This window comes from Chinchilla lanigera, unplaced genomic scaffold (genome assembly GCF_000276665.1).
Source record: "Chinchilla lanigera isolate Chin_1 unplaced genomic scaffold, ChiLan1.0 scaffold00002, whole genome shotgun sequence".
NCBI classification, from domain to species: Eukaryota; Metazoa; Chordata; class Mammalia; order Rodentia; family Chinchillidae; genus Chinchilla; species Chinchilla lanigera.
Genome location: NW_004955403.1, coordinates 53,660,844 through 53,682,738, shown reverse-complemented (window position 1 = coordinate 53,682,738; position 21,895 = coordinate 53,660,844). Strand labels below are relative to the sequence as shown.

The window sequence follows — 21,895 nt, the reverse complement described above, 5'->3', positions numbered from 1 at the left end:
TCTCTCTTTCAGTCTGATAGCAGAAATGTTTGCAGGGAATGTGCAGAAAAGGTAATTTCCAGTTACAAAATCCCTTCTGCTGTTTTAGCTTCTGAAAAGGGAGAACCAGATCAGAAGAGCTTCATCACTGGTGATGTGGCCTGGAGAACTAGATCTTCCTGCTCAGCTCCTTCTGTCTTGATTACAGAAGTTTCTGTATTTTAATTTGTACCTGGGGCCAGTGCCTCCTTTGCCTGACTCTTTTGTCAGATGCATCCATCTAGACAAAAATATGTACACAGTAACAAGGTCTCGTTTCTTCTTTTCAGTCTTGAGAATTTAGGAAATCTGAGGTTTTATGTTAGACAAGAATTGTACTTGCTTAGGAATAGGTTATATGCATTTTACATGAAAAGTCAATATAAATAAACAGAGAGCTACACCAACAGGACACATGAGCAGAGTTGGTGAGTGAACTGTAAAACACCTTCATGGGCGAGACCAGTATCTGCTTCCTTCTCACCGTCCACAGGCTCTCTCTTTTGTTTTTGCTCTTCTATCTCTGCTTTTTATGCTTTACTGTTTTTGTTAATTGTCCCACCCCATAAGGATGTCATTTGTTCATATCATGTCTACGTTTAAGGAAAATGTGGTAAAAGTCAGCGTTGGCATTCAATTTATGATTTGTAAATCAATGTCTCCCCTCCAGGACCAGTACACAAATGAATAAAACAAAGTTCACACCTACCGAGACCTTCCACCCAAAGAGAGAACTAAAACTCTGTCCACGTGTGAACGAGGTATCAGTGAGAAAGAAGCACTGACAGAAGAGATCGGAGCTGGTGTGAAGTGCAGTGATGGTTAGGCGGATGCTCTGGCTCTGGGTGGTGCTGGCCTTTGTGTTTGGCCCAGACAGACGAAGCAGAGGATTCAGAGTGTAGAGGGGGGAAATGCGGATGCAGTTTTAAATGTAAAGGAAATCTTATAACTTATGCTTCTAACACCATAAAAGATGAACCTGGGAAGCACAGCCTGTTCCCACAGTTAGAAAATTTCAAAACTGAATGAACGTTAGCATTCCAGTGCCAACTGCAAGGTAAGTGTAGCTGGACCAGGGGCGCATCCTGTTACATTTTGTCTGTTTTCAAGTTTCCAGAGAATTATCACCTCAAGGACAGCTTGGCTCAGTCTTAGGTAATGATTTATTCTTCCTCCTCACCACAACCTAGACCTCCTTGTTATATGATAGTTGCCCCAATTAACTTTAGCAAGATAAACTGTGTCCAGCAATGTATAATAAGACATGCATAACCAATTGTAGAGTATTCTGTTATCTGCCTTTTGTACTTCCTTCTAACAACCTATGTAAGAGACTGTAAAACCCCAAGGTGGGGCTGATGATTTGGACTTCATTGTCCCCCAGGCTGATAGCATAATAAAGCTGTATGCCTTCCAATGTCCCTTGGTGCCTTGCCTTCCCTTTGGCTTGATCCCAAGGTCTGCAACAAGGGAGGGTAAAATTATGGAATGGGGAGGGAGCAGGAAGAGAAAATCCCATGAAATAGGGAAGTATGAAGACTATGTGGAGAAGATCAGGGACCAGAGGAGACAGACGCTCATAAACCTGGAGTGCACATAAGAGCTCAACAGTGGTGTGCCTGCCATCTTGTACCAAAAACCTCAGATATTCGTTTGTTTGAATCAAACTGCAAGATCACCACAATAACTACAAGGAGAGACTCTTTATTTTCAATCAACTGCTATAATTTGGTATAGGTATGTACGTCACTGCTGAGGGAGCACTTTCTGGCTTCCCATTTGTGAGGCTGGTTTTGTGGCCTCCCTGGTACGCATTTATTGCATTTATTTATAGCATTTGGTTGGATAACCACAGGTGCCAATCTGTCCTTGAGTCACCCTGCATCTCTCTTGGCATGTGCCTCCGTGATGGTAGCAACAGCAAGGCTATCTATAGCTTTAAAAGCATCTAAAAGAGAAACATTTTTAAAAATGTGAAAAACATTTATATCTTAAACACTCTGCTGGAAAGACACAGAGCCGTGTGCTGTGATGCTCCATACACCACAGAGCATTTGTTTCCCAAGGCAGTGATTATTCTGCCAGCATCACACAGCATGACCCAAGCATGGTTTGCTTTCAGCTCTCAGCAGAGCTGCACTGCTGCCTTTGTAGGGGGCGTGCATTTTCTTAGAAGCAGAATGATGAAGGCCCTCATCTGTGGCTCTGCATGCATCAAGCAGGAGCTCTATGAGGCAGCCTGACCAGGAGAAGGTCACCTCTCAGGGACCCCACTTCTGTCTGGGCACACAAGCCAACAGTTTTGTTTCAGTACAGCCAGCAGAGAATTATCTCAACTGTTTGCTTTCAAAGTCATTGAGCTCACTGTTTGAATGGACATGGGAGAAAAACATGAAGTTTCAAGTCAAGAGATTCTTTAATGCACTGTTGGCGACTTAAGCAGCATACAGTTGAAAACAAAAAGTGATAGTAAACAGAAACTCTGATTGTTTGAATATTGGGCTTAAGCATATCCTTCCTTCCTTCGCTCTCTCTCTTTCTCTCCCTTTTCTCCTGCTACTGCTGTAAGCACTGCCAAATAGAAAAATCTTTGTTGTCTCTTAAGACCTCCTTGCTCTATGTAACATAGGATTAGGAACAAAGTTGGTAAAATGAGTGTTTTTCAATATAATTTCTATGGGATCCATCATCTCAGGTCCTAGACGCACACTTTCTCTCACTTACCTCTATCTCTCTGTCACATTCCCTCTACTGTTTCCATCTGTTCTTTCCTTTTATTCTCTTCCCATACCCTCAAGGATGAAATGATGCTCAGATATGCAGTCGGGAAAGCTGCCCCCCCATTAAATGAGAATAGTGTGGGCCTTTAGGGCCTTTGTCCACAAAAGCTACCTTCTGATGAGATGAAGAAACAGTGATTTATAAATCATAGGTTGACTATCTGTATCAATCTGTATGGTACCCAATGACTTTACCATATAAAGATTTTAAGGTGAAGTTCTATACTTCATTCATTACATAGAAGTAAATTTCTTACTATTATTTAAAAACAATTCCTGAAAAGAAAAAAAATAAGTAGCACAGGTTTCACCATAACAAGCACTCTCAGCGCAAGGAGCAGTGAAGACGTGAAGCATGAGCTGCAGTGTGCACTGAGCTCTTAAAGTTCCTCCGAGGTGAAGGACACAGAGCGTGGCTGTATCAAGTAATTCATAGAATGCATGGTCTAAACATGTGCTTGAGAAGGGCGGGAAGAGGGAGAGAGAGGAGAAGAGAGAGTGGAGGGAGAGAGAGGAAGAGAGAAGGAGAAAGAGAGAGAGAGAGAGAGAGAGAAAGAAGAGAGAGAGAGGGAGGGAGGGAGAGCCTCAGCTTCCTTCTTTGGTGAACTGTTCTATTCTTCTGGCCATCTTACCTGGAAGCCTCAGTAAGAATACGAAGAGGACCATGAAGAGAAAGTACGGATTCTCATGGCTGAGAGCTGGTGGGCTTGACTGACGGGGGAGTGGAGTTCTCAGCCTTATAAAGGCCCAGGTGCCTGGTGTAGACCTCGGTGGGGGCTGCAACTCCAGTGATTGCAGTGATTAAAAACTAGACACCTCATCTCAGGTCAGAAGAGGGGCACTTAGAGAACAAAGCACATCTGGCCACCCTTACACAAATTCCCCCTCCTGGAATCAGGAGCTGCTTCTTTCCTTGCTCCTTTGGGTTCTGGAGAGATGAGGTGAGGAGCTGGGTCTGTCTTTGCCTCATGGGGTCAGACATATGGAGACAGCGACCTCTTGATCACTTGCCTGTTCTTTGGAGCTTTAGCTGTGCCAGCTTTCTGCTGTTCCTGAGAAACTGTTCATTCCAGCATCCCCTTGTGTATTCAATATGCAGAATAAAAGAGAGGCTTCTTAACTCCCAAGTCCTGAAAGGTGAACTTGGGTATGGGGTCTACAGAAAGAAAGATGGAGAAATTCATGTGAAAAGTCTCCAACAATTCACAATTCACCCAAGGGGACAGGGAGAGTCAGATGGGTGTGAAACAAGCTGGGAAAACACCCGTGCCTGGAGGGATCTCAGTGGGCTGATGTAGGACAATATGAGTGAGTGTCTTCCCAGGCAACCTGGCAACATCCACCTCTACAAATCTAAACTTCCAAGCCCAAGTTTCTTGGCTTTTCCTAGATGTCACTGCTGAGGCATTCTGTTGGCGTTTGGCTTCCAGCCCAAGATGAGTAGCGTTCCTGGTGCTTGTACAGTCTCCCAGATGCTATGGTTGGAACCTGCTCTGAGACAGCCATGGCTTAGGGCTACGTAAGATCCCTGGATTCCTTTAGAACCCCTTTGCTGACTTGTAACACGAGAAAACCATTGCCGGTCATGACAATGGGCAGAGTACGTGTTAGAGCTGTGGAGTGAGATCTTGTAAGGGAAACCAAGAGGTTTCTTCTTCTTGCCATCTAAACTAGTTTAGAGAGGCAATCACACGGATAAAAAGCTATAACTGATGGTCCTATTTGGTTAGGGCTCTGATGGAGGCTGGAACACAGAGACTGGAAACAGAGGAAGAAGGAGGACCTATTCATTTACATTGCTATGCATTAAAGGCTTATGGTTTTATGCTAGGAAGAGACTTAAAACTGGTACATAGTAGTTGTACATGCTCATGGAGTTTAGTGTGACATTTCAGTACACACATACAGTGTGCAATGATCAAATCGGTGTCACTGTTTCTTTGTTTTGGGAGTATCCTAAGTACTCTCTTCTATTTTGAAATACATAGGGAATTACTATTAACTGTGGTGACCCTGTGTACAACACAACACTCGGACACAAGCCTTCCCTCTATATTCCCCACCTGCTTGGCGTCATTTCCTATGCCCCATCTGATGCTCTTCCCAGCCTCCCGTCCATGCTGTTCTTACTCCTGGGCCAAAGATGTTTCTAAAGGAACATGGAAATGATGCTCCGTGAGCAAGGTGGATAATGGTTTTTTGATTCAAAGAAGTTTCTGATGGTGTGAGAGACGGCAGGGAAGGGTTAAAGTGCTGTTGGAAATTATAGACAGATACCCATGGGGCGGACCTGTAATTACTGGGGCACCTCACCCCTCCTCAGGCCTCCATTTCCTCATATCTGATATTGAGAAGGATACACACTCATGCCTGACTCTAATAGCATGTGTTCCAGGCCAGGAAAATACAGTGGTGATGTGGCTGAAAAACTGTTTATGAAAAATTTGGTTAGCAAACATAAGCATTCACACAATTTTGCTTAAGTTTGTGAATCCCACATTGGGTGATGAGCACAACTAAGACCATCTTCCCTGCAAGAACATAAATGCAGCCATCTTCTCCAGAAACGTGGACCAAATGAAGTCTGTGAACTGATGTGCCACTGTACAGTATAAGAAAAAATCCAGTGTGAAAAATGGTATATATGCGCAGTTATTTTGAAACAGCAAATAACATGTGTGAAGTTTATATCACTGACAAAATACCTGAGAAAATCAAATTAAAAAGGGGTTTATCAGCTCGCAGTTTGAGGGTTCAGATTGTTTTTACTTGACTTCACTATCTTGAGGCCTGTGTAAGGCAGAACATCATATTAGGCAGCACATGGTGGAGCAAATCTACTCACCTCATGACAGCTGAAAGGGAGGGGAGAGAGAAAGAGAGAGAGAGAGAGAGAGAAAGAGAGAGAGAGAGAGAGAGAGAGAGAGAGAGAGAGAGAAAGAGACCCAGAGCTTCAATATTGCCTCTAAAAGCATACCTCCAAATGACATAACTTTACTCAACCAGGTCCACTTCCAAATAAGATCCCTTCCATCAGTATCACAATACCGTGACAGAGGTTTTAATATATGGTCTTCAATGAACATTTAAGATCCAAATAACAGCACAATGTGACACTGCATCCTACTTATCTCAGTGTCCATTTAAAGAGTAATAGGACAGTCCCATATAAACCACAATAACGTTTGCACACTTTAAAAAGGATAATTTCTAGTATCATCTAATATATAGTATTCAGCATTCACATTTCCCATCTTGTTCCAAGCATAGGCTCCATAGTTATTGTCGTTTCTGTTGTTGCTATTTCTCCTGGTCCATTTTAAAGCTAGAGCTACACATTAAACACATTAGCAAGCTGTCATAAGAACAAATAGTAAACATTCTTGAAAAGGTCTTTATTGGATTGCATGTTTGGATTTCAAAAGTTAAGTAGAGATAGTAATTTCCATGTTTGGCATTAATTGTTGCTCATTTTTTCAAGACTCATATGCTTATAATTATTTTAAAAGTAATGCACTGTCACTTAAAATCCTCCCCATAAAAGTGAGGAATCTCCCCTCCACTCCTGTGTTCACCCCAGAGAACAACCAAACAAACAAACAGCTGCGTGTGTGTGCAATTCAGAATGTGCATGGGGGTAATTTTTCTCTTCCCTGGATTTTGTATCACTTACAACTTCCTGCTGGAGAATGTTACAGTGTAGATTTAAAGGGCCTCCCAAAATTTCATGTTTCTAAAAGTGGGGATGTTGAGAGGTGCTTTGACGATGGTGGCACTACACTCAGTAGTGGATCGATTCACAGCTGAATGTACTTTAGGAGCTGGTCAGGGATGGTGGGTCAGGGACAAGTCACTGCGATCTTCACATAGAAGTGTGTATGGTGGTGCCCTGCTCCACTCACTCAGATTCCTGGCTGCAAAGAGGTGAGCAATATTCCTCTGCCATGTCTTTCTGCCAGGCCCTTCCTGTCTTGGCTCCGACCCAATAGGAAGTGAATCTTCTGAAATGTGAGCTAAAATAAACCTGTCTTTCAGGTGTGGATCTCAGGCATTTTGTCTTAGTGACAGGAAAGTTGACTAATGCATAAAATTCTTAACTGAATCAGGACCATTGTTGAGACTGTACCTGACCAGGTGACTCAAAAACCTTTGGAACTGGCCTGTGGGACAAGTTTGAAAAGGTGAGGACATGCCAGCAGGAGAGGCCCAAGAATGTTGTAAGCACAACTCAATGGCTAATTCTCGTCAGACCTCCGAAAACCAGAATGTCAATAAGATTGCTATTATGAAAGGCGGGGCTCAGGAGGTTCCACATGAGAATAAGGACTTTGCTGGAAACTCAACTAAATTCCATACGTGATACAATCTAGAAAAGAAGTGTCTACAAATTTGAGGTGAAGGAGAACATGATTGCTGAAAATTAATGCTAAAACGAAAAAAAATACTTTGTATCAGCACAATAGAAAGGATAGGTGGACAGTCTCTTAAGAAGTGGCCAGACCATCCCGTATAGGCTCAAAGGTGTAATAAGGTAAAGAACTTTGAATTTGTTTTGAGAAGAAAACTCCAGGGTGCTCTCTTCCTTCAGAGTTGCCCAACCATATTTATTCTTGAGTTCAGCTATCCAACTCTCAGCGGCACCTGCAACCATGGATGGACTAAGGGCCAAGGCTATTGCCTACATTGGCAGCAACCTTTGGGCCATCCACATGAGTTTTTAGGCATACAGAATGAAACAGTTTCCAGGTCCTGGTGGCTTCCACCCAGACTTCAAAGGAAGGTCTCCAAAACTAGCCAACCTTCCCCTGACAGACAATGAATACAATGAGAGTGGAGACAAAGGTGTCCTGAATACTTCAGGTATGTAGACATGTAGACATGCCAGAAACATGAAATTGAGACAGAGGAAACCTGCAGGCAGTAAATGGAGTCAGCCCCAGAGAGAGGCCACAAGGGCTGCAACCTGCAACGCCATACGTGGATGGCCACCCAAGCCCTTCAGAACTCAAATGTTGCCAAAATGTGCCCCAGGAACTGAACAAAGAGCTTCAGGCTTTTATGTTTGCTCAGCTGCATTTCAGGCTTGCTTTAGCTCCACTCGTTGCTGTTGCACTCTCCCTTCTTTTGGGAAAGGGAGTGTTCATCTTGTGCTGTTGTATGTTGGAATCCACTTTCATTTTTTATTTTTATAGGAGCTCATAGCTAAGTTTGCCTTTAGTCTCAAGGAAGACATTGTTCTTGGACTTCTCAACCACACTAGAACTGTTAAGATTGTGTGACACTTTGAACTGAACTAAACAGATTTTGGATAATGGCATGGACATGACACATTCGGGTGCTAGGTTGGAAAGCTATGATTTGGGTATGAAGTGTTTCCAAAAGTCTCTTGTGTTTGGAATGGATGGGATCACATGGGTGTTTAACTCATGAGAGGATTGTTCCAATGCTGAGTGCAGTGAGTGGTTACACAGTCAGGGAGTGGAAGCTGCTTGGAGTTTAGCCAAGGGGGATTGGACTGGAAGGGCATAGTCTTGTCCCAGACTCCACCTTTCATGTTGTGCCTCCAGGATGCCACGAGGTAAGCAGCTTTCCTCTGCCACGTTCTTCTTTCATGTCTTTACTAACTCCAATACACCAAACCAAGGGCTGAATTCTATGAAGCATGAGCCAAAATAAACTCCTCCTTCTTTAAGTTGCAAGTGTTGGTTATTTTATCCCAGTCGTTGGAAAGCTGGCCACTGCCAAAGTATTTCCCCAAGTAAAGAGCAGTTTCTCCTTTAGAGTTTACTATCTACCTGGAGAGCAAGCATGGATGAGATAGTCACAGTGACTGTTTTTTTCTGTACTAAACTTCATCTCTACTCTACAATCAAAGAGAGTTACTTCCAGGCCCCAGAAAACAAACCATCTATTTTGAATAAAAAATACTTCAGTTACCAAAAGTTCATGAATACAGACAGAATCTGACTGTCTGGGTTTGAAGTGGGTTTGAGCAGTACAGTATCAGGTTTAGATCTGGTTTGTAGTTGAAATTTCAATATATAATTGATCATGAGTTTTTGGTACATCATATTAAAATTACTACTATTATATTAGTATCCATCCTTTGGTAACTTAATTTGACCTTGTGACCAGGTCCCTTGAGAGATGTATTTATCTAGATTAAATCATTTTTACTCTTAAAAGGTTTCATTTCTTTTTCTTCTTGGGATTTTAAGAAATCCATGACATTATTTGGGAACAAAGTTCCTTTTACCCAGAAGCAGGTTGTATGCCCATTAAATGAAGAGTTAATATAAAGAAACAAAGAGCTGTACATAAGTGAGACAGATCATGAGTTAGCTAAGAATGGCCTTGGAAGGAAGGTCAGGGCTTTTCAAAAACTATCTTCCTTCTTTTTACTGCCAGTGGCCTTTAAATTTTTGCCTGTGTTCCCATATCCCTGGATTCTGTGCTTTATTTTTGTCAATAGAATCTTCCTTAAAGGAATATTTTCCCACTTCATTAGTTTGTATCTTACTATTTCTAGTAAGATACCACTTAGCTTTGGCATTCCATTTGTAATCATTTGTGAATTAAAGTCTCCTTCCAATGGCAAGTGGATAAATGAATAAGCAAACTCCACACCATAGAGATCTTCCATCCAAGGAGAGAACTATAACTCTACCTCCATGTGAACAAGGTGTCTGTCAGTAGGATCAGTGACCAGAGAGAAAGGAGCAGTTGAAACATGAGGGATCCGTGTCTGCCTCTTTTGGCTCTGTGAAGTAGTGGTCTTGGGGCTGGGGCTGGGGCTGGGGCTGGAGGGAGGAGGCTGGAGGGAGTGTTCAGGGTGGGTAAGGGCACCAAGGGAGGCAGTGGAGATAGGAGAATCCACGAAACAGGAAAGCACCAATTCTATCAGGCAAAGTTAGAAGGACCAGAGGGGACACAGGCTCATAAAGCTGGAAAGCACACAAGACCTAACAGTGGTGTCCCTGGTCATCTCATGCAGAGCTTAGAAATGGTTAAGATTTCAGATACGGATTTGTGTGAATTAAACTTCAAGAGCATGACAAACATAAAAGGCACAATTCCTTCATTTGAGCAGCGTTTTAATTAGATAGATCCTTTTTCTATGACAAATTTATGGCTCCACGTATGTCACAGTAGTCTCTTGGCTTCTTTGCTATCATCTACAGCATTTGGAGAAAGGGAAGCCACAGGTGCCGATGTATTTCTGATGGGTTCCACATTTGAATGTGCATGAGCCTCCATTTTTGTAGCAACTGACAGGATTGTTCACAGCTTTAGAAAAATCTAAATAAATAAATAGATAAATAAATAAATAAATAAATAAATATTATACATAAACACAACATCAGAACAGGAAAAATCCATGTGCTTTGACCTAGTGGGTTTCACTGTTAGGGCTGTGTTATTCCACCAGGATAACACAACATGACCCAAGGATGGTTTGGATCCAATTCTCAACAAAGCCTGCACTGCTGCCTATGCAGAGGATGTGCATTTTCCTAGAACCAGAATGACAAAGGCCTTGGTCTGTGGCTCTCTATGCATTGGGCAGGAGCTCTACAAAGCAGCCTGAACTGGAGAAGGTCACTTTGTAGGAACCCTGCTCTGTCTGTGCACACAAGCCAACAGTCTCAGCATTTGAACAGGCTTAAGTGACCTGTGCTAAAGGTCTGCTTTGCAACATGTAGTTCACTATTTGCATTGAGATCAGAGAAAATCATACTGCAAGCATTGGAATTATTTAATAGCTCTTGATGCCTAAAGAACATAGAGTTGAAAACAAAAATGAACAATTAGCCTAAACTTCTGTAATATTGTTTCTAGTATCTACTTTCTGGTCAAAACCTCATCTTTCCTTGCTCTATTCTTTCTCTTTTCTCTATTCTTGCTCTTTTCTCTTTCTCTCCTTCTCTGCCTTCTTGTGTTCTAAACATTGGCATATACCAAGGTCCATAGTATTTCTGAAAATCCGTTTGTTTTCTATTTATATTATAGGTTTCTTGTATAAGAGAAACCATGAAATACTTAAGCGTGTGTTTCTGATTTATTTCACTTAACAGTATAGTCTCAAGGTGCATCCATTTATCTTCAAATGATTCAAGTTTATCTTTCTTTATGGCAGATAGCATTCCATGGCATGTAAATCCCACAGTTTTTTTTATCCATTCATCTGCTGATGGGCATACACTCCACGTCCAAGATTTAGCTATTAGAATTTTGCTGCTATTAATATCAGTATACATATATCACTACAATGAAATGTCTGTAGTGGCTTTGGAAAGATACCTAGGAGGGGAACAGCAGAGTGAAACTGAATTTCTAGTTGAAGTTTTTGAGGAATCTTCACATTGCTTTCTATATTAATACTGCTTGTACTACTTCACTTCCTACCAATAATGTCGAAGGGTTCCTTTCTCCCAGTAGCCTTTCCAGCACACGTTATTGTTTGATTTCTCAGTGTAGAACATAGGTGGTAAGAAGTAGCGTGATGCATATTTCTCAGAGTGGGAGGGGATCAACAGGTGGAGGTAGGAGCAATAGAGGATGAAAAACTAGATCTAGATCTGTTCTCTGTGTGCACCAATCCCACACAGGGAATGTAAACATTTTATCCTGCATACATTTATCCAAAAAAGAGAAGAAAAAGGAAAGGGCATGAGGAGATGGGTGCGTGAGGAAATGAGGGACGGGAAGGAGACGAAGACGGGAATGAAGATGTCTTATGCGCATGTGCCAACTTCCCGCAAGCAGTGTAAGCACCATGCACTAGTAACATGCACTAATAAAGTTTTTAAAAGCCTCCTTGCTCTTATGAACAAAATTGACAAAACCAAGTTTTTCTGAATTATGCTCTCAGGTCTAGCCTCACACCTTCCCTCCTCTCCACTCTATGCCTCCCTCAGAACCACGCTGCTCTTTCCTTTTGCTCATTCCTTGTATGCGGTTGTCATCGCAAGAAGGATGAAGTGAAGTGGGCACGTGCAGTGTGGAGAGCCGCTCCTGTGCAGGGACGGCATCCTCAGGGACTGTCCTCAGCAAACACCGAGGAAGAGGGAGCTCCCCAGTGCAGGCTGAGCCAGGTCACTACATGGGGATCTCTCAGCTGCGAGAAGACTCCAGCCTTTAGGTGTCTACAAGATAATTCTCTGCAATTCTTTACGTAAAAGTAAACCTTTCATGAGAAAAAAACTGAAAAGGAAGAAAATAAGTCACCCCAGATTTCACCCCAATGAGCAGTTTTCAGAGGTGGAGCAGTGAGGACACAGAACTAAAAGTTGCAGATCAGCTCAGAAGGACCTGAGAAACCACACTGAGACTTTTTTTAATGGAAAAAAAAAACCCAAAATTTTATAGCAAAATACTAAGAGAATAACAATAGCTCATACACTGTGTATCATTATCTTCAAAGTAGCTACTCAGAGTACAATACACAGACAAGAAGATCCTCTCTTATAAAGAAGAAACAGATAATAGCACAAAATTTTCTTTTCAGTGAACTAAGAGAAGCTAGTTGTATAAATGAAACAAATTAGCATAAATATTAAAATATCCTCTTTCTAAGTACCTTCCTCAAAGGGTTAAAATCATCATATTACAGGATATATGCATACTCATGTTTACAGCAGCACAATTTATACTGACTAGATCATAGAAACAGCCTGTATGTCCGTCAGCAAAGGATGGATGAGGAAAATGTGGTGTTTACACACAATGGTCTATACTCTGCCATAAGAAACACACGGAGATTCTTAAACAACTTTCAAGTTGTTGGAAGTGGTGATCACTTCTATCATGTAATCCATACAACCACACTGGTCTAAAATGGGTTGAGAGAATGTAGAGAAAGGAATGGAGAGGGAGTAAAGAGAAGAACAGAGAGAAAGGAGAGAGAGAACGAAAGATGCCAAGGTGAGCACATTCCACAAAACGAGAAACAGAAGAAGCAGGTAAAGACAAAGAGAAAGAAAGGGATACAGAGAATGCAAAAGGAATGACACTGAGACAAGGGATGGGGGAATAGAAGAGATAGGGGAGGGAGAGAGAGAGAGAGAGAGAGAGAGAGAGAGAGAGAGAGAGAGAGAGAGGAAGAGGGAGGGAGACCTGACTTGGCTCCATCTCTAACTTGAACTGTTTATCCCCCTGCCTTCTTACCTGGCAGGGTCAGTAAGAATACGAGGAGGATGGAGAAGAGGAAGTGAAGGATCCTCATGGCTGACGGCTGCTGGACTTCTGGAGCAGAGACTGGAGAGGCACTGAAGTGCACTGCCTTAAAAAGGTCCAGGAGGCTGGGGTAGATTTCTGTACCAGAGGCTATCCTTACTGGGCAGGTCTGGGAAAATCCCCTAGAGAACAAAGAACATCCAGTCACCAGTATGCAAATTCTCCCCAGCCTGGAACGAGGTGTTGCTTCCTTCCTGGTACTTCAGGATCTGGAGAGGATGAAGTGAGGGAAGAGCTTGCTCATGGGGGTCCAGACTTAGGCTGGGACACCCTGAGTTCACTTGTCCCCCGAGGAGCTCCAGTCCTGCCAGTTTGGGGACAGTTTCAAACTCATCCTTCCATCTGTGTGTAATTAATGTCTGGGATTAAACTGGGCAGGCTGATGTTCTGAGTTCCAAAGTGTGCTTGGTCTTGGCTGTGGGGACCACACAAAGAGGGCTATCTCCTCAATTTATCACAAGTTGGTGGAATTCATACAACTGGTTCTAAAAATTCACCATCTGCCCAATGAGATAGGCATGGAGTCAGGTGGGTGTGCTATTTCCTTCCTCAGAGAAACATACTGGAAAAATGCTGTGGAGAATGGCAGGTCTCCTTGGGTTCACAGAGGGCAATGTCAGTGGTTCATCCTGGACGTCTCGCCATGATGAACTCCAGGAATCTTTCAAAATTCCTAGTCCAAGTTTTGGACGTTTCTATTGATGAGAATCCTGGTTGTCCTTTGGATGCTGTTGCCCAACCCTAAGTGGGGTTCCCGGCCTTTATACACAAAACAAATGCTTTTGGTGGTACCATTTCTGGAGGTATCCTGTAGCTTAGGCTGTGCAAGTGCTCCGGGGCCCCTCAGAATGCTCCTATTCCTTTATGAGGTGGGAAAGCCATTGCTGGGATGACAATGGACAGAGCTGGTGCAGGAGCTCAGAGGTGAAGCTTTCCTGAGAGGAGCTAAGAGACTTGATACTCTTTCTCATGAGTGAAGTTTAGCGAGAGAAGCCCCTAGGCAGAAATCTACAATAGAACACCATTTTTCATTAGGACCTTAGGGGAGGTTCATTCAAGTTCCTGGAAGCACAGACAAAGGGGAGGTCCTCTTTATTTACACTGCCATTCATTTGAGGCTCAGTTTTCTGCTAGTCAGGGACATTTTTTTTTTAAAAAAAATTGAAGCATAGCCATTGTATATCCTTATGTAATGTAGTGTGATATTTCAATGCACATATACATTATGCAATGATCAAATCAGTTTCATCATGTGTTCATTTGGAGGTATCCCAAATCCCGCTTCTCAGCTATTTTGAAATACACAATGAATTACTGTTAACTGTAGTACAATGAGTGACTGTTAATTACTGCAGTGACCCTGGTGTGCAGTAGAATGCTAGGACTTAATCCTGTGTCCATTTCCTACCTGCTTGGCAACATCTCCTGTCCCCTTTGGATGCCCTCCCTGTCTATGGGACCTACCTCTCTACTCTCCAGTCACAGGAATTTCCTGGGTAGGCTGGTGATCATGCTGTGTCATTAGGACTGGAAATAACATTGTGACTCAAAGAGGAAGTTCCTGGTGGAGTGAAAAACAGCAGGAAACAGTTAGGATGCTCTCGGAAGTGATGGAGCAAATCCCATGACTTCAGAGCTGTAGTCAGCAGGGTACTCGCCCTCCTCAGGACTTGATTTCCCAGTTCCTGAGGAGGCCTGAATTGACAAAGCTACACACTCATTCTTGACTCCAATAGCATTCACTCCAGGCCAAGGAAATATAAAGAAAAACAGAATGTGACAAAACCCCTCTCTATGCTATGTTATTTTGAAGTTAGTAAACATCATGTGCTTCTAAGCTTTCTATCACTGTGACAAAATACCAGAGAGAATCAGCTTACAGGGTGGAAAGGTTTACTCGCTCACAGTTTCAGAGTTTTCGACTATTTTTCATTGACTTCGCTGCTTTGAAGCCTGATGGGAGGCATAGCATCGGGTTGGGGAGCATATGGTAGACCAGAGCTGCTCACCTCGTGACAGCTGCAGGAAAAGACAGAGAAAGGAAACAGGTGAGTGTCAAATGCCCCCCTCAATGGCTTGCACCCCATGATAGGCCTTCCCCCAACTAGGCCCCACCTCTAGGCAATTACACGGGGCTCAATAGCATCCTCAGATAAAGGAACAATCAACCTTTAACATATGGCTGCCAGGGACTTTAGGATTCCAGCCACAGTACATCATGACCTTTCACTCTAATTATCCAGGTGAACATTTCTTAACAATATGAGAAAATTGCTATAAAATTCAGGGTAAAATTCATAAAGGTGAAAAGAATGATTGATGGCATAATTTAGTGTAATCTCAATATTAACGTTTCCCGTTTGTCCAAGTAGAGACTTCGTAATTGTTGTCCCCATGCCCACACGTCCATTTTAAATCTAAAGTTCCACATTGAGACAGATGGATCTGTCTCTGTTTATTACAGCAAGCCATATTAACAAGCAATCTTGGGGCCCTGCTTGCGCAGGGGCTTTACTGGATTTCAAATGTTGAATTACGTTAGTAGTTCTTACCTTTCTCATCTTTGCACTAACATTTACTCATCCTTTGTAATGACTCATATGCTTACAATTAGTATAAAAATAATATGCTGTGATTTAAAAATCCTCACACACAGAAGCAAGTTCTTTTCCTCCATTCCTGTAGTGACCCTAGAGAACCTCCAGCAGCACTTTGGCTTGTGCGATTTTAGTCCCACCTCCTTCTCAGGGCATTTGCAATGTTTGTGTTAGACAAAAGTATGGTTTAGATCTAAATGTCCCACAGAAGTTTCACACCTTCAGAAGTTACAGAAGGTGATAGGATGAGGGTGAGGAAGTTATCATCAGTGGATTTATCCAGTGTAGGAGGTGAGGCCTCTCTGGAGGTGTTAGATCACTTGTTTCTTTTTTTTTGTTTTTGTTTTGTTTTTCTCTGGTACCGGGAATCGAACTCACAACCTTGTGCTTGCCAGGCAGGCGCTGTGCCGCTGAGCTAAATCCCCAGCTCCTAGAGCACTTGTTTCTTGACATAAAAGGGTGAATATTCACTATTGTCCGCCACTGTTCTCTCACCCCTCTTGCTATCCACAGTGAGGTGAGCAACATTTGTCTACTATATGTTTCCATCCATCCATTCTTCTCTGGGAGCCAACCTATCATGGGATGAATTTTCTGACACATGAGCCAAAATAAGCCTTTCTTCCTTTAAGTTTCAGGTGTCAGGTATCTTCATTACAGTGATAAGAAAATTGACTAATGCTGAAAATCTGCACCCAGGAGTGGGTCATTGGTATGACTGACCATACAAGACCACAGGGTCAGGGATAAGTGTGAATATGTTCTGTGGGTCAAGATTGAATAAGTTTGGAGATGCTCCCTGGAGAAGTCTCAGGTGCTGTATGCAGAGCTTGATGGGCACTTTTGGTCAGAGTTCAGAGGAGCAGAATTTCAGGAAGAATTCCGTACTCATAAGGTTTCAGATAGGAATGATGACTTTCTTGGATACTGGAATATATCCTGTATATTTTTCTTTCTGGGAAAGAATCTGTCTATATTTTGTCCATTGGTTAAGTCTTTGTGTGAGGTTGAGTTTAAAGGTAGCAGAAAAACATCTGGCAGAGGAAATTTCCAGGCATCGCAAGCTATGACTTGGGCACTGCTGGCTATTTTCATTCAGATTTATGGTCAGAATCAGGAGGGAAAAACTGAAGTGAAATGATTTGAAAAGCCTGCAGCTGCATAAGAAAGAAAGCACCCGGAGGTGGGGGCAAAGGAGAGTCTGGTTGCTGAAAAGATTAACATGTAAACAGAAGCCAAAGTATTCGTATTGGACCATGGAAATCATTGCTTCAAGTCATCTCAGGGATAGAGCAGATGCCACCATTCACAGTATGAAAAGGCTAAGAAACCTTGAAAGATTGTTTTGAGAAGACACTTCCAGGGTGCCTTGCTCTTTCAGGTTTTTCTACCTAAGAAAGAATATCTCTGAGGTCAACCATCCAGCTCTCAGCAGCACCTGCAAACGTGTCTCAAGGGGGAGCAGTAGAACATGCACCGTTCACTCGAATTTTCTGGCATGTGGAATGAACAAGTTATGGAGCCCTGATCAAAATCTCAGAGGAAGTCCTCGGAAACCAGGCAAGCTCGCCCTGGGAAGGAAATGCATGAAGCCAGGAAAGTAAGGACTAAGGTGCCCTGAAGACCTCAGGAAGTTAGAGATGCCAGGAATGTGAAACCTTTGCAGAGGAAACCTGCAGGCAGTACGCAAAGTCAACCTAGGAGAGAGACCATAAATCCTGCAGCCAGGCCATATGCCATAAGGGAAGGGCCACCCAAGCCCTGTAGAGCTCAAATATTGCCATACTCGGCCCTGCGTGCTCCACAGGGAGCCGCATGAGTTAACGTTTGGCCTGTTGTGGTTCAGTCTTACTTAGTCCCATTCCTTTTGAGTCCAGTATTCCTCCACTTTGGAATGGGAACATTTGCCTGTGTCACTGAATGTTGGAAGTATTTAACTTTCTTTTTTCATTTTCACAGGGGCTCACAGCTCAGTTTGCCTCCTGGGGACTCAGAAGAACTCAGATTTGATTTTTTCAATAATGTTGTTGCCGATAAGATTGTACAACTCTTTTTTGCTTTATTAAAATACAGAGTTTATTTAACGTGCATAGTTTTGTCTCCTCACTGTCTCCATGTCTGACCATGTTATGGTTGAAACATTGCGTCAACTTGGGGAGTCTAGAGGTTTGGCTAAGTGACTCAGCAGGAAGCCAGGATACTTACTTTGTATACATCCTGAGCCTGTGGAAGAGGAGAGCATGGAGATTGTGTGAGAGCTACACGCCCCTTAGGTGGGGGTAGCCTGTTTACGATGTAAGGCAAGAAAGAAGCTGCTTGCCGCAATTCCGCCCGTTTTGCTCTGGCTGCTTTGCTGTTTGGCTGCCGTTTCCCCCTTTGCTCTTGTTGGTTTGCTACCTTCTGCCTCGGAGCCAGCCAAGTATGGACTGAAACCTCCACAAACTGTGAGCTAAATAAACCTTTCCTTCCTTCGTTTTGGGTGTCAGGTATTTTGTCTCAGCAACGAGAGAAAAGTAACCAGGACAGACCACCATCACTATTATGTCCTATTATAACGTTGCATACATCCTTCAAACCAAGTAAAGTTCGGGAATTCTTTTGGACAACACATTCTTGGCCATGGAACCTGAGCAACATTTATCGAACACTGTAGGGAAAGCTCACACTCTGCTTTGCAAAGAGGATAGCCAGATAGCAACTGCTACAGAAATGAAATGACAGAAATTTTTTTACAAACTATTTAAACTTTTTTCTTAGAGACTTTCTCCACTGGTAGAGATCTTGAATAGCCTCCTGGCTACTCATCTGGAAGCAATCACATAATTGATGTGCTTCGCTTCCACTTTAGATGAGAATGACCTTTTTCTATACTTGCTAGCATTTTTGCTTTAATATCTTCTATGAAACTTGGTCCTTTGGGTGTCTTAAGAGTCTTTTCCTGCTTTTTGAAGTATTCCTGGCCTTTTGATCTTCTTGTTGATGGTTCTGAGTCTTTTCTATTCTGGTTTGATTTTTTGTGCATTTTTGGCAGGAGTATGTCATACTGATTTCTTCACTAGCGCTATCTCTTCAGTTTTCTCATCAAAATCATCATCATCATCATCATCATCATCTTCATCACAAGCTAGTTTTACTTTTTTCTGTGGAAACTTGCCACCACTTCCAGGGACAGATTGTTTTCCAGATACACTGAAGAGTTTTTCATTTTTTATTTTAAAGAGAGGAAAAGATCAATAAAAATGATACAGAATTTCAAAACAAAACAAGATGATAGGAAATTAACAGTGGTTATTTGCATATTGTTATCTTCCAAGTAGTTGCTCAGATTACAAGATATAGACATGAAAAATTACATTTTCTTCCTTCTCCTCATCTCACTCCGCATCTTCCTCCGTATCTACCAAGTGACGTCCACTAATACATCGGGTGCTGAATCACACTTCAGTGTTAGGAAAACAGGTGGTATAATTTCAAAGCTCCCAAGGGAAACCATTGGCTGTACAGACATTTTCAAAGTTGCCAGTGTTACTTTAATTGGACTGCCTTCATAATTCACAGCCTCTGCTCCAACAATGTGCGATTCATCGTTTGGACCAGCCCCTGAACTGACTGTTCCTAATGACAGCTGGTGCTCATATTCATTATGCACCTTCAAGTGATAATCTTTGTTGGCCTTTAGTTCACAGCCAAAAGAATCAGTCTGAGGCCTCAGGGGACTCATGTCCGTATTCACTGAGTCTTCCATGGAGTGGTGGCAGGCACTTGGGCAGAGAGAACGTGGATGGAAGTGAATGGGTGCTGCTCCAGAGAGCAGAGGAGGAGCAGGACGGATTCACGGCAGGGAAGATTGTACAACTCTTAAACAAAGACTGAATGCATTTTGAGTAATGAAATCATTATGAGACTTTGGGGTTTGGATTTAAAATATTATCTAAAAGTTTCATGTATTTGGAAGGTGTTGGGATGTTTTGGGGACAATGGGAGTGCTATACCTGTCAGTGGATTCACCCATTGCCAAGTGCAATGAGTGGATGCCCTGTAAAGTATGGGGCCTTTTAGGAGTTCTGTCACAGGGTGTGAGCTGGAATACTGTATTCCTGTCCCAGGCTCTAACTCTTTTCTGTCTCCTGGACACCAGGAGGTAAGTGGTTTTCTCTGCCATGCTCCTCTATCACACTATTAATATTGGAGCCAATCAAGTATGGACTGACCCTACTGTGACATGAGCCAAAGTAAATGGTTTCTTCTTCTCATTTGAATATTCATTATTTTGTCACAGCAAAAGGAAAGGTTACTACAACCAAATGTTTCTAAGAAAGGAGCAGTTTTATCATTTCCCTAGAAAACAAGAATGAATGAAATAGTCATAGTAACTACTTGATTTACTGTGATAAACTTCATCTCTAACTACTCAGGCACTTACTTCTAAGCATCAGAAAACAATCCTTCATTTGCTAAAATTACACTATTAAAAATGGGATCTGCCTATATGGGATCAAAGTGCACTGAGTGGGTTTGAGCACTTAGGATTTGTCATTTTGATATTTTACTGATCATTATATTTTTTCAGTAATTTACCTTTACAAAAAAAAAGTATAGCACTGTACAATCATTTATCTCTGGTACATAATCTTTTGGTAAATTAACTTGACCTGTGACCAGACCCTCCTATCAGATGTATTTATGAAGGTAGAAATATTTTTAATCTAAGAGGGTCTGATTCTTTTTTTCACCTTGAATGCTTAAGAAATCAAACACATTATTATGGATCAGAATTGCATTTACCCAGAAGTAGATTAAATGAAGAGTTAATAGAAAGAAAGAGACAGCTGTGTACAAATGAGACTCCCTGAATTAGCGAGAAAAGGACTTAGAATGAGTTGCTCTTGTTCTTTACCCTGTTCCATTTTATATCAGACTTACACAATCAGCCGGGTTGCTCCTTCTCTACTTATTTCAGTAAGCTGTTTTAAGAACTAATCCATCTCAAGCTTCTTCTTAGAAAGGAACATTATTAGATTTCAAAGGTTGAGTTAGCAGTTCTTATCTTTCTTGTGTTTGTTGTTAATCCGTACTCATCTCTTCTTTATGGCTCATATGTTTAAAATTATTATGAAAGTGAAACATTGTCATTTAAAAATTCACCCATGAAGATAATGGATTTCACCCGCACTCCTACTGCAACTTCAGACAGTCACAACCAGCACTTTTGTATGTGTTGTTCTTGTTCAGTTTACATCTCAGGGCACTGGCAGTGCTCATTTTAGAGCATGTTGTGGCTTAGGCTAGAAATATCCCTGAAGAGAGTCAGGTCTCCAGACTTGAGGCCTTTGGAAACATGTTGGTGTGATGGTGGCACCATATTTATCAGAGGATAAACGTTGATGAGTTAATAGCAGAATGTTCTTTCGGTAGCCAGGGCCTAGAAGAAGTTGGGTTCTAGGCATCTTTGCCTGGAAGGTTTCTTGTATTCTTGTCTTTGACTCCTTTCTTGCTGGGCTTCCTAGCTATGATCAAGTGGGCAATAATGCTCTGCTATGTCTCAGCAAGGCTACTTCTTTCTTGGAATTCACAGCCATAGACTGAATCCTCAGAAATGTAAGACAGAATAAGTCAGTCTTTCAGTTTCAGGAGTCTTGTATGTTGTCGCAGTGACGGGAAAGTCCACTAATGCAGGAAATTGGTACCATGAGTGGGGCCTTTGGTGTGACTGGCTATGCCCAGCTGCGTGGTTCCTAGGTCAGAGGACCAGAATGCTGGCAAGAATGCTAAAATTAAAGGCCAGGCTCATGTGTTTTCAGGTAGGAATGAGGACTTACTGGAAACCAGTCTACATGACATATGAGGTTCATTCTAGAAAAGAATGTGTCTATATTCTGTTTATGTCCTAAAATTTTGCATAGTTCACAGACTAATTGATCTGGAGGCAGATATTTCAAGGCACCTCAATGTTCAAACTGTGGCATGGATTCTGCGGGTATTTTCATTCAAATCTATAGTAAAAGTAAGGAGAAAAGAGCAGAAAAGTTTGCAGCTTCATGAGATAGGAAGTGTTTTCAAAGATGGGAAAAATAAAGCTTGGTTACTGAAAAGATCAGCAAGATTATAAAGAAACCAAATACATTTCAATTGACAGTAGGTAAAATGGCTGAAAACATCTCAGGAATCGGTCAGACTCCTCACTTCACAGTTTCAGGTGCAGAGAAGGATAAAATGTTTGAAAGACATTGCTTGGAGAAAGTAATCCCAGGGTGCTCTGCTTAC

General features: G+C 42.2%; 1 protein-coding gene and 1 pseudogene across 1 annotated transcript; both read right to left on the bottom strand.

Annotated features, from left to right (window-relative positions):
* Positions 1-9,875: 9,875 nt before the first annotated feature.
* On the bottom strand, positions 9,876-13,074 carry LOC102005097 (beta-defensin 8-like). Its single transcript, XM_005373835.2, has 2 exons — positions 12,966-13,074; positions 9,876-10,097 (listed from the first exon to the last, which is right to left on the bottom strand). Exons 1-2 carry the CDS (start codon positions 13,021-13,023, stop codon positions 9,970-9,972), a joined length of 186 nt encoding a protein of 61 aa, XP_005373892.1. The 5' UTR covers positions 13,024-13,074; the 3' UTR covers positions 9,876-9,969.
* Positions 13,075-18,367: 5,293 nt separating this feature from the next.
* On the bottom strand, positions 18,368-19,376 carry LOC102022038 (annotated as a pseudogene).
* Positions 19,377-21,895: the final 2,519 nt, after the last annotated feature.

What these genes read in the sequence shown, in the direction of transcription:
- LOC102005097 (XM_005373835.2), bottom strand. Translation starts at nt 13,023, where the DNA reads ATGAGGATCCTTCACTTCCTCTTCTCCATCCTCCTCGTATTCTTACTG. An exon ending in ATTCTTACTGACCCTGCCAG is followed by an intron (nt 10,098 to 12,965) that starts GTAAGAAGGCAG and finishes TTATTTATTTAG; the next exon opens with ATTTTTCTAAAGCTGTGAAC.